Below are 13,322 nucleotides of genomic sequence, written 5' to 3'. Positions count from 1 at the left end.
ACTTCTTTAAATCTTTCCATTGCTAGAAAAGACACAAAACCACTTAGAATGTGATTGTGAAATAGAAAATAATCGGAAGAAAATGGGAAGGCAGGTATAATATCCAAGTAGCTTTGCATTTCAAACTCCTTTGCTAAAACTGAATAGTTTTGGATTTTTGCTAATGCTTTAAATTATTTCTGTATCTAAATTATGTCAAGATGCTGGAGACAAATTTGAAGACATCTAGTGGTTATTTTATGGAAGGCAATTGATAAAACAGTTATGAAGTTTAGCTTGAAATATTATTGATTTCAGCATTGTCAGGATCAGGCTACAGGATTTCAGACACTTGAAAGCTGGCATTTTCTGGTTGGCAAGTTTGTAATTCTCTCCTGAAGTGTTACCAATAACTGCTGCTTTGAATGAAAACTTAGCAGAACAGTCCACACAACTGCTAAAACATCATGCATTGTATATATGAGTGGTTTGTGAGTGACAGAGAAAACAGGGAATTCTTTGCTATTTCACTGAAAACTACTTAGTGCTGTGCTCTGTTACGGAACTGCGAGTGTTACCCATTCCTTGTGCAAGGTAAGTAACGTGTAGTTTTTACTGTCATTGTTGCATCTCAGTGTTATTTATCTTTGCATTCTGTTCTTTGTACATTTCCTCCGAAGGTGCCAAGCAGTTGTGCTGAATGGTTACATCGGTGTGTTCTTACATAGGCTATATGTAAGCAAGACAATCACAACCTGGCTGTTAAGCATGTTCACTGGGTTGGGTTGTTGGTTTTTTTTTTTTTTTTGAGAAGTCTGCTGTGTACTTTGAAGATAATCACAATGAGGCAAAGACGGGTACAATAAATTATTTATATTCCAGGTATATGAGTAGCCTAGTGATTACTGTTGTGTCAGTATGGCTTGATGGATAAGGCACAGGAAACAGACCCAAGTTCTCTTCAGGTCCACATGTGCCCTCCTGCATGACCCGGCTCAAGACATCTTGCTGCCTTGTGTCTGTGTTTTCTCAACTATTGATTTTTTGGCCTTATTGCCTATTAATACTGAATACTTCTTGCTCTAGGGACAGGTCTATCTGTGCAGCATTTAACAAATTGGGGCCCAAGTCTTAATTCCTCTGAAGCTTGCGAGGTCTCATGTACTGCAGATTACTTGTGCTTGTATATAAGCAGTGATAGGGAGGGGAGGATCACACAATTCTTTTTCTTTTTTTCTTCAATGTTTTGCCTGCCATTGCATTTTTATCCCCTTCTTAGCACTATCGCTTCAAAATTCCTCTCCAGTTTTGTCATCTGCTGATGAAGTCACCAGCCAAATTCAGCAGTCATTACTGTCATGTTTCATAGAGAAAAGATTGGATTTGGCTGGTAGGAATGATTAAAAAATGGTAACTTCATATTCTACTATTCCCGTTTATGAGCTCTGGGATAAATTACATCTTTTTGAGTGAAGGTTCATATTAAAGGATCATAGTGCAGTAAAGGATGCATCCTGGTCGTGAGGCATATGGGTCCTATAGCTCTTCAACTCAGTGATTACCATGGTGGGATAGAGACACTGCACTGAGTTTAAGTGTCTGCATGGATCACTGTGGATCATTATCTGCTCCTGCAACTTCTAAACTACAGCCAAGGTCTTGTCCTTAAAATCAACTCTTGACAATGCCAATGCTTACTGAAGACTGTTCCTAGGAATAGTCCCAAGTGTTGGTTTCTTCCTGCAGTCCTTTCAAGTGACATCTTAATTGTACATGGCACTCGTTGCTAGTTTCCAGGAGCCTCACTCGCGGCTCAGGATGTGTCTGGTGTCGGATATCTGCTGAGCTAATTCTGTGCTGTGAGAGTTCTTGTGTTAGTCATAATACCCTTCTTGTCATGCATTGTTAAATAGGACTGAGTGTCAACAAGCGGACGCATGTCAAGACACCGAGAGATTTTAAATAGAGTTAGAATACGTCAGCTCATGCGAAATGCTGGTTCTTCCACCCGTGTGTGTAACTGGGTGAGTAAAAGGAGCTAAATAGTTTCCTTGTTAGAGGCATTTGGTAAAGGTCACTGAACACTGTTCTTTTTCCAGTTGAATTTGAATGGCTTTCCTGTTGCCCAAAGTAAAATGCTTAAAAGGCTTGAAGTTGAAAGCCACGCTTTAACCAGTTTAGTTAAGGATTTGTTGATGTTGTTAATCTAAAGAGCGTTCTGAGAATCATGCACTGTGTTGGCAAATTATTGAACCATCACCCAAGAGAAATCAAAGGACAGGAATATGTTACTCATAATTATGCAGCTCCACATATAGTTCTGTTCAATGTTGAAGTGCTTCATAAACAGTGTTGATACCCAACAAGTACTTCAGTTCTTGTTAAACATAATTCCTTTCATGTGAAAGGTTTTACAGCTGTGTTCCACATCCCTCAACAACCTCCATAAGCAATGGAGATTATTTTACACAGTAAAAAGGCAAGAGGGTAAAAAATTAATGATGTCATGGACACAGTTTGAGAACAGGTATTAGCATTCAGAGTACATTGTTCTTACTGATTGCTATTGCTACACCATTAAGGCCTGGGGAAATCATAACACGACACTGCAGAATAAACAAAATGACAGGTTTCTACTGACAAATCAAATTTCTGCTGTAGGTTTTTCTTTATGCATGAAGGGTAACGGATTCTTTCTCTGCCTTGCATCTTGTATCAACACATCAGAGTATGTAAATTCAGTGTAAATCAGGAGAAGGGAAAAGGATAGCTTTTTATACATTCCTTTCCTCAGGAGTAAGTAGGCAGGGAATCAGATTGCTCTGCAAATTGCAATTGCCCAACAACAGCACAGGTTCATTTCCAAACATGCCTTCAAACATGTGCATTTTCAATTACACAGCTTCTGAGCCTCATCAGTCATTGGAGAACCCCCTCCATCTGGTACTATGTCATTACTGCTACTTTTCAATCTTACCTTCCATCAATGCCCGTCCTCAGTGCTCAGAAAGGAAGTCAGCACACACATGAATCTGGGTCAAGTCAGCAATCTTCTTTAAAACTATCAGTTTTTCTATACCTACCTTCTTGTGTCTGAGGTTTAAATGCCTCCAGCTGGCATTTGCAGGTTTTTTCTGCAGCCTTAGTGCTGGATGATAATTTTGTTTTGGAGAAGCTAAAATTTCCAGGTTATTTTTTATTTTGAGGAGATCAGAGTAAAACAAAAAGGACGCACATATAATGCATCTGCTAACAAGAGTCAGCGGCACTGATTTCAGAGGTTGTACTGTACTTACATACAGATTTTGGTATCTTTAGTTTTTTCATTTTCTTAAGGATATTTTTGGTCATTTTAATTGAAAATGTTTATTCGTTCTCATTCAGTCTAATAAATTAAAATTCCAAGTGTAACCAAATGATAGCTTCTTATTTTGACTCTCAGTGAAACAACATTTGCACATGTGACACTGTCCTATGAAAATCATATTATGCATTGCAGTAATGAATGGTCACAGTTCCCACATTTAATGTTTATCCTGTTTAAGTAATGGAAAGTAATATTGTTGAAGTCAAATTTCTTATAATATATTAGTTGTCCTTTGCTTCACTGCAAGAAACACTTGCATGGGGTTACTGCACAAAAAATAGCTATCACTGCTTTAATAAAGGAGGATCATTGGTTTTTAATAATTCAATTTTTTATGGCATTTTGTTTTCCTGCAGTTGAGGTCTCCAAATGGTGATTGAAGAAACTCTTTCAAGCCTTTCTAATAGAAGTCAAATAAGTTTCCTTTTGTGGGTACCATGCTATTAAAAATAATACTGTTGGACTTGAGATTTTAATTGATCACTTTTCTTTGAGTTAAGGGCTAATTGTGCTTGCAGTATTGCATCTTACAGCAAAGATAAAGGTGTGCTCTCAGGAAAATAAGACTATTGTACAGTGCTTTTCATATGTAATGTACACTGATGCATGTAACTGATCGGTGGCTGACTAACCTGACTCAGTTCCATGGCTTCATTCAGCTTCACTCCCAGAATTCCTGCGGTCTGCCGAGCAAATAAAAAATATCCCAAATTTAAAACATGACCACCACGAAAGGTTTCCAAAAGATCAGACTTCTTAATAGGATTTTTGCTGCTCCTAGGCTCGTATGTTATGTAATACAGCAAAACCCCATTTCTTCTGAGAGTAGGGCACGTGCTGTGAGGAATCCTTGACACTGAGCAAACAAAATAAAATGCCCTGTATTAAAAATAAAAAAAACCCAACCAAACAAAAGACAAAAAAAAACCTGAAAGAAAAACCCCTCAGATTTTGGACAAGAAAATGATATTGTGGTAGAAAAAGTATACTCATGTTACGATGATATGCTGCATAGTGAGGACATTTTTAGGGTTGGCTTTCTAGTGCTAAGTTAATTTGAGAAGCACAGTTAAATACTAGAGATGCATGGCATTTTTTGATTGGTGGCGAACGCTTAAAAATACAGTTTTAGGGTTATTTGGTATTTGGGGTTGAGTTAGACAATGAGTGTCATCTGCAAGGAAAGGAAATAGGAGGGGTGCATGAAAACAGTCTGTTCTTATTTTGAAGGGGGTTGAATTGGTAATATGCATGTTTCTTTGTTGGTTTTTAAGCAAAGCTTTTATGCTTTGAGTCCAACCAGCATTTTTTATTAACTTGGATGGCAGGGAAGTTAACTTTAAAACAGTATATTGGCAACAGAAAAATAGGAAGGACTGCAGGTGATTGACTGAGAGAAGTTTGGAATTATCTTTTTAGAGGTTAAAACCAGAAAATTTTGTCTTCAAATGAATATATATATGTCTTAGACAGAAATCCAGATCTTAGAAATGGAAAGGACTGGAACTTTTCAGTCACAAAATGATGGTGCAAACTTCTGATCTGTACTCTGGAAAGCCACAGCATAAGTGGTACTCCTCTGCCCTATTCAGGTATTTCCTCTAGGCAAAAATAGCTTATTTTTTACAGGGCAGAAAATTTTATTTCTTAATCTGGGCAAAGTGCTGCATGAAATTAGAGAATATTGATGTAGAGGAGTCTAAAGGTTCATCAGTATCCTCTGTGTGAACAGGCTTAGTTATCCTCTCACAGCGTCAGCTTCCAATATGTGCTGGAGGATTTTCAATTCACGTCATTCGCTGTATTTTTGGTTTTGTTTGACAGAGAAATGGTTAATGCATGGTTTGCTGAGAGAGTTCACACCATCCCAGTCTGCAAGGAGGGAACCAAGTCCCAGAGCGAAGCCTGTGCCTGTCACCAGCCTGCCTGTGCCGAGACCACCAACTCCGGGACACCGGCGAGGAAAATCTCCGCTTCTGAATTTGACAGACCCTTAAGGCCTATTTTTGTCAAGGACTCAGTAGGAGCAGTGAGCTTCCTCTCTGGCTCTGACAAGAAGGAACAGATGCCTCTGCAATCTCCAAGGATTGAGACCAGTGCAGGGGATCAGTGCTCCAGACTATTAGAACTTGTGAAAGATATTTCTAGTCACTTAGATGTCACAGCGCTTTGCCATAAGATCTTCCTACACATCCACGAGCTGATCGCAGCCGATCGCTATTCCCTGTTCCTGGTGTGTGAGGACAGCTCCAACGAGAAGTTCCTCGTGAGCAGGCTGTTTGACGTGGCAGAAGGATCCACCCTGGAAGAAGCTTCCAACAACTGCATTCGCCTGGAGTGGAACAAGGGCATTGTGGGTCACGTGGCAGCCATAGGGCAGCCTCTCAACATCAAGAATGCCTATGAGGTAAGCCAAGGAAATTGGTCTTCAGCAACTCTTGAAAAAGTAGAAGCTGCCACATCATCAGCTGCTGGAATATTGCCTTTTTAGTGCCTGTATTTGGTGCTGTATTGACTTAAAGTGGTCAAGATGCAAACTTGACACTGGTTTTGGTTATAATACGTGTATTGTAGATACATGCGCACACAGAGACATGAAGCTAGGACTAAAGAAATCAGATTATTCAGTGTTCAGTACAGAGATGAATCAACAAAACAAGCCATCTCTGATAAAATCTCATGAACGACGTTTATGAAAATGTGTTCCTCTGTGGACACAGAGGAACACATTTTCATAAATGTGGTTTGTGAGATTTTATCAGAGATGGCTTGTTTCGTTGATTTTTCGTTTTAGTGTATTTCTGTAATTTCTTCTTGATGATAAAAGGTAAACTAGGGGTAGTTAATCCATGAGCATATTTATTATAATGATGGTCTACGCTCAAAACCAAGGCTTCTCCTAGGGCTTGAGTTTTTGTTCTTTATAGCAGCAGTCCTAATCTATTGGCACTCATGCTCCACAAAAATGCTTTTCCGTTGTCACGCTGATAGGAACAACTTTATATAATTATTGGCTGGTAATGGAACCTTTGTTATCCTGGATAACAGCAAAATAAAATATTAAACTTTTCTTAATCTATAAACCATGGAAGAAAAAGAACTGGTCTTTTAGCTAGTAGTCTAATAATTGCATTTTTTCTTGCATCAGGATCCAAGATTCAATGCAGAAGTTGACCAGATCACAGGGTATAAGACTCAGAGCATTCTCTGTATGCCAATAAAGAATCACAGGGAAGAGGTAAGTTGGAATTTTGGGATCACTTCGTGTAATACTGTTTCCGGTCATGGTGATTTTAAACTTTCATTAGCCGGCAGTCATCATCTTCCAATTTTTTTTTTTTTTTAGCAAGACTGCTTATGTTTGTTTAGACTGTAATTTTATCTTATCTAGTTCAGTAATGTAAGCCAAAGGCAACTGTCAGGAAGGGTTTAATCCCAAATGGAGCAGTAGAATATATATATTTAACTCCAGAAGTGCTGTTCTTACTTCCTGTACTCAGTATCTGTCAGCATTAAAGTTCTCTGCACACTTACTGGTCTATCTCAAATTGTGATTAGGTTACTAGACAGCTTAGCTCGTATCTGTATTGCTTAATTCAGAGGGCACAAACTGGGTTTTATCATTTTCTAAAAACCTGATTATTTTTACACTCTCTTAACTCAACATGACTTCTAATTTATTACTTATGAGCTAAGAGCCTGACATCAGGCATTGAAAAACACACAGTGTTAATGTGATTCAGAAAAGTCATCCTCAAGTCATGACTTAAATCACTCCTAACTTGAAACAATGTGAATCTGCTCACTGAACTCTTGCCCATATTTCCTGTCCATGCTGCTTCTCGTGGGAGCTCTCTCATCCTGTCTCATGCTATTGCAGTAGGGAGAATTCTTATTATGGGCTAATACCACCTTCTTGCCCTGAGTGTTTGAAGAGTGAGTGCAGTAAAGTCCATGAAAGTCAATGGATGGGGAAAAGAGGAGATGCACTCTGGGAGTAAGGAAAGTCTGGTTGGATTTTCTTTGATCCTGACTGTAGTGGCCTTTAGCCAGTTCTAGAATACTCATAAAGTATAAGACTCTCCACACAGTGTGTCAGAGCCTTGAAATGGAGATTTTTCTCTCCTGGAATTTTTTTTTCAGAACATTTCTAGTTTGCTTTCAGAAAGCTGAAGCTCCCAAAAAGAAATGTTGCCAAGACTGATTTGAAGACATCATACTTTTTTCTGCTCTTCCATCTTTCGCTCCTTTTCTAGAATGTCACCTTGACTTCTACTGCATTGAACCTTTTCTTTAAATTAAATTAATTTATTAAATTCCTGCATCAACTTGTTTATTGAATCTTATTCTAGCCAACACAGATGATCAGCCTGTATTTCCTTTCTTCACATATTGCAAATTTCAGCTTAAATTATTTGGTTCCATTCTTCCAAGGACAGCACTTGATCCTCTCCTACTCCCATTCCTGCTTAAAAGTCTTCTCCTTTCTACCTGGCAGCAGTGACTGCTGGCCCTGGACCAGGAGATGTACAAAGCAGATGACATGTGAAGAACTGTCAGGGATCAGTGGTCCATGTCAGGCTGATGCAAGGCTTCCAATTTCACCCAAGCCATGCCGTTTTCTTTTTGGGAAAGAACTGGGAGCAGAAATGTACTACAAAGCCTTGGTGGCTGGGGAGTGTGGAAGTGCTGGTGGTGGGTGGAGAAGGAATGAGAGCTGCAGTCTGTTTGTCCATGCCCTTAAGTCCACCATGACTTAAGGGCTGAGTAAACCTGCAATGGGCCGTGTCTTGGGCCAGCTTCCTCCTCCTGAGTGCATCAGCAAGCGGAAATGAAGCGGGAATTTGTTTATTTTGACAAGTTCAGCCAACCTGAAGTTTGAGGAGTCTTATACTCACAAGCAATAATTTGAAGGTATTAAACTGTAAGGTTTCTTACAGGAAAGCATGGCAGTTACTGATTTTTTTTTCTGAGTTTTATAGTCTCTACCAGAAGGTTTTTCTCATTCTCATTGTAACAAATGACTGACATGTTTTTGGAGAGACATTAGAGTCAGTGAATCAGTCCTTAGTTTTCCATTTGCATCCTGCTGCTTTTTCTGTTTAAAAACCCCCCAAACAACAAAACCAGAACATTAGTTCCTCCCTGTTAAAATAATAAATAGATAAAATTTAAAAATTCCCAAAGCCCCTCTAGAAATATTGAGGCTTGTGAATGCTGCCTTAGCTCAGGATGTCAGCAATCACAGTTAAAAGATGATTCTGGAAGACATCCAAAAGTAAATACTGAGAAAGAGGAGCAACTGGGGCTTTCTGTTTGTTTGTTTAGTATTACTGCTATTTTTTTAAAACAAAAGAGTCAGTAATTGAGAGGAGGAAAATCTCATGCTGATTACTAAATCCTCTGGGCCTGCTGAAGTACGGAGATTTTTCCAGTAGATGTTTTTCACATTTGCCTGTATTTCCACGAGGCATGGGAGAAACCAAAGTTTCATTTAAAAATAACAGCTAGTAAGAAATTCCATAAATGAAAACAATTTGATTCACAGAAGAGCTCATGGAAAGGAACCCAGGAATTAGTAACATTGAGACACATTGCAGTGCAGTAAGAGGACTTTACCTTTGACATGGTTTTGTAGACACTTGTGAACAAACAGTCATTTTGACAGGATTGGATAGGGAATAGACATCCTTATTCTATTCCGCAGCTTAAACCAATTTGTGGAGCTCTCCAGCAGGTTTGGGATACCTGGAGAATGGATGGTTTCTGAAGCACAGAGCCACCAGGGCTACCATACAACATCTCCAGGAGTGACACAATTTTCTGTTATTGCTGCTTTTCTTTTTTTTTTTTTTTTTTTTTTCCTTTGAGCTGGGCATAGTAATTTTCATAAAAGGCAATCTCAGTTTATTTTCCACTGAAATCAGTAGGATTTTCTCATGTGGAGCTTTTAGCTGAATTAACTGAGACATGTCTCTCAGGCTGTGAGTATATAAGATTGAATTTCCTAGTAATTGGCTAGGGAAATGTTGGGGGTTTTTTCTGGCAATGTTTACTCAGTTGTTCAGTTTGTTGTTTACTGGTATCTATCTCCTGTCACTGGGAAGCTTTTCCCAAAAAATCAGTTGTTCTACTACTTACAGCAGCCTTTGAAAATCCCCTGTTGAATTTTATGATGTAAAATGGGACTGGGTATGTCACCTTTAGCCAGCTAAGTTATTTTCTCCCCCAGCAAACCCTTCAGATAGCACACATCCCATTCATTGCAGCACAGAGCAGGTCTAGCCGAGCTGACTTTAAACAAACTCAGTTCCAGCAGCAGTCTTGTTGCAGGATTATGGAGATCAGTAATTTGCTTCTTGGATGGATTTTCAGCTTATGCTGAGACACACATTATAGTACTAGACTGCTGCAAAGCGTGGGGGCTGCTGCTGGCATGAATGATAGAAAGGGATGTGAAATTTTTGTTGATAAAAAATGAAAGTCTGTAAATACAATTCTGTCACTGCAGGATAGTTTTATAAGCTTGAATCCAACCTCTACAAGACCAGGAGAGCAAAGTAAAGTCAACACTGCTTTGCCTTCTGTAGTGGGTGTCTTCTCTTATCAAAAACGTCACGTTTCCCATTTCTGTTACCATTCTTTGGCTTTAATGTAACTTTCCTTCACATGCCAGTAAAGTAAATAAAAAATATATCTCCTTAAGAAGCAATATTAATTACATCAGAAGTCAGCTTAAGTAAGAACCTACTGAAAAAGGCACCAGCTGCCTTTAGAGCTGGAGCAGCTTTCACAGAGTTAGGACTGTAATTTTAATGTGCAAAAAATTGCAGCATGAGACCATCCAGATAAAATCCAGAGCACAGCCATCAGCATTAAAGCCATCAGTTGTCACCTACTGGGCACTCAAGGTAGCCTGCTACTTTTAGAGGCAGGACTCAGCTACTGCAAGAAAACAGTAAAAATGAAGTTATCTAATAATTAGAAGAAATCTCTCATTGTAATGTGGATCAGGGTTTATTAACCTGGAAAAGGAGCACAGCTAGAAAAGAAAGGTTAGAGAACAAGTGGAGCACTGGAAGATCACCTGTGTTACCAGCAAGAATACAATCAAGAAAGCTGTGTTCAGGTGTGGTAAAACACATGTGGGTATTGAATCGGCAATTGATGGAAGGTTTGTTCTTCTTTGGAACAGAAAGTAAGGGAACAATTCCATCATCAAAATTGGTTTCTATCTTTGTGGTCTATGTCTGTATTAAGTGATCTGAATGGAAAAGAGCAAAGTACTTGGTTTCTGATCCAAGGGGAATTTCCTTCTGCTCACCCCTAATGCTCTTTCAATAGAGCAAACCTGGAAGAAGGCTCTTGCTGGGAACTGCAGGACTCCTCTAGATAGACTGTGTTCTATAACCCCACGTGCCTAGTCCAAATTGGAAGGAAAGCTCAGGAAAAGGAACCTGTAGGACTCCACAGTACACTGCTTACTTCAATGATTAGGCCATAAACTCACAGGTGCCAAAGCATAAGCAGATCCTAATGACTTCAGTCTTTCCCTTAGCCTTGGTTTTCTTCAGGCCAGAGTAATATCTTAAGCTTTTTTAGTTCCTTGTCTAGCTGAGCCTAGAGCATTTGATCACCTTTGATTCAGTTTTACTGCTGGTGCAATCATAACTCCCAGCTGGAGATCAGATTTGGCCTATTATTTGTGATTTGTTTAGGATAAGTTTTAAAAATGAGGATTTGGGTTTCATACTGTGCTTAGTATTCTCTAAAATGCAGGCATATGTTCTCCATGGCCCCAAATGCTATCACATGATTGACTTTTGTCCTAATTACATAATTACTTTAGTAACAGGAGCAGATCCTCTCGAGTTTCCTACCTCTTCTCCTAATTACCTGGTTGCAGGCAAGACTCCAATGGCTAAAAAATGCCCCCCTGAAGTTTTTCTCATTACTGTCTCTGTACCGTATTCTATGGAATTCTGAAAAGTGCACTGAAATTTTAACTGACATAAATGAAGCCAGAATTTGGGCCAGTTTAATTTTTAAAACTGTTCATTTTGTATGAAATAGAAATGGGCACCACACAGCTGTCTGGAAGCTTAGAATGCCACTGAAACAGCAACTAAAAAGAGAAAGGTTTGCATATGCACAAAATGTTTATCCTGATCAAGTAAACATGAATTTTTAGCAGGTTTATTCTCCTCATTACATCCTTCCCCTTCAGTTAAAAACCTTTACTGAAAGATCTTATCAAAGATCTAAAACTGACCATTGCTCCTGGAACACCTGCCTTTGTTAATGTATCTGAAACCTGGAATGCTGATCAAAGGAGCCTAGATAGTTTGTTTTTTTTCCTGTATTAATATGGTCCTTTTTACTGTTTTCTTAGAGCTTTTTTTTTTAAGCACTGCAGACTTTCCTTTCATAGAGGGGGATGCATTTAAACAACCAACATGAAAGTACTCACCTTTTGGGTGAAAAGCCTCTGGCCTTGTTAAAGTTGCCTTAGCTCATGCTGGATCAAAGCTGGAAAAAAAAATTAAATCAGCACTCAGGAGAGACAGTGGCATGAGAAGAGGTCTAAGCATTAACCTCTGCACTTTGCAGGTGAACATAAAAGCATAATAACTTTCATTCAAAGTCTGCCAGAGGAGCACTCAGGCTGGTGGTACACTGTTATTACAGAAAGGAAGTCCACTGGATGAGAAATCTTCCTCGCTGAAGTAAGAAAGAGGTTGACTGTGGGGAAAAATGGGGTTGTATGGAATGGAGCTGACAGCTGAGCTTTATTTCAGACAGACATTTTTGAGCCCACAGTTGGCAGTGGTTCATGTTAAAGAACAATGGCCTTTGTTACAGCATCAGTATTTTGGGAATGCTGGGCTGAGAGATGGTAAATTGTCTCCTTTTCCATTACAAAAATAAAACCACGTCTTCCATCACTTCAGCAGTTACAACTTTACCGTGAATGGTTAAAAACAACTTTTTAAACATGCTCACCACACCATTCTCCTCTGATAGTATTTATCCTAAAAAGGCAAGATGAAAAAACCCCAATCGTTAGCATTTTGCGTTGGTTTTACACTAATTACACTTCAAACAAAGGAAGTTCTTTGCAGCTTTTTCTATCACTTGTTGTAATCATGCTAAAAATCTGAAAATATCTAAAAGCTTTGCATTATTCTTTGTCAGGTTAATAATACTTTGTCTCAAAAAGGAATGGAAACACTGAATTGTATTAGGAAAAGGCTAAGGTCTTCAAATCCTGTAATCTAGGAAATGTTTCTGCATGAGAGAAACATTTATTATCTAACAATTTAATAGTGAACCAAGCAAATACCTGTAATGATCATTTATTATCTTACATAAGTATGCCTGGAAATGGAATCCAGTGACAGACCCCTAAAATTAGCTTATTTCTCTGTTTTTAATACACTAGGTTGTTGGTGTGGCTCAAGCAATCAACAAGAAATCTGGAGTTGGTGGCACTTTCACTGAACAAGATGAAAAGGTATAAAAGCTGGGTGTTTATGTCCCTTCTGTTTTCACAGGGGAAGGGGGATGGATATGTTTTAAATTTTCCTGCTGCTCAGAATTTTATAAGTTATTAAAAATTAAACATCTGTGAGAAAGTGAACATTCTTGGAAATACTGCAAATATTTTTCTTTATGGGGACATGAGAAATGTGGATGTGAAATGATTTAATTTCTGGATCACCATGTCATATATCTCTGAAACACAGGCTTACTCTACTGGAATGCATTGTAAAACACTTTTGTAAATTTCAATGGACATAATTGTTAATTGCTTGGTTCTAACTCTCCTGGCAAGCCCAAGAAACACAATTTGAACGAAGACATTTGTAGAGTTATTCTCTTTTAAATGCCATGTCACTTCTCAGTATAGCATTTGCAGGAAAAGAAAAAGCTTCAGATAAATTAAGACTATATGAGAGAATCAGGAGAGCAGACA

At 38.7% G+C, this 13,322-nt stretch overlaps 1 protein-coding gene across 9 annotated transcripts in view; it reads left to right on the top strand.

Moving 5' to 3' along the window:
• Window positions 1-13,322, top strand: part of PDE5A (phosphodiesterase 5A) — a 103,640-nt gene that overhangs the window by 60,517 nt on the left and 29,801 nt on the right. For 6 of the 9 annotated variants that reach the window (XM_059843693.1, XM_059843691.1, XM_059843692.1 and 3 more), the window contains 3 exons: window positions 5,171-5,753; window positions 6,495-6,584; window positions 12,789-12,860. In XM_059843693.1, coding sequence (XP_059699676.1) covers window positions 5,171-5,753; window positions 6,495-6,584; window positions 12,789-12,860 — 745 coding nt within the window. Of the gene's footprint in view, window positions 1-1,892; window positions 2,004-5,170; window positions 5,754-6,494; window positions 6,585-12,788; window positions 12,861-13,322 lie in introns of all 9 variants that reach the window. The other 3 variants (XM_059843697.1, XM_059843695.1, XM_059843696.1) reach the window with 1 other exon arrangement.

The sequence above is a fragment of the Haemorhous mexicanus genome, chromosome 4, assembly GCF_027477595.1.
Source record: "Haemorhous mexicanus isolate bHaeMex1 chromosome 4, bHaeMex1.pri, whole genome shotgun sequence".
Taxonomy (NCBI): domain Eukaryota; kingdom Metazoa; phylum Chordata; class Aves; order Passeriformes; family Fringillidae; genus Haemorhous; species Haemorhous mexicanus.
The sequence above is the reverse complement of the archived record's forward strand: the minus strand, read 5'-3'. Positions and strand labels throughout refer to the sequence as shown.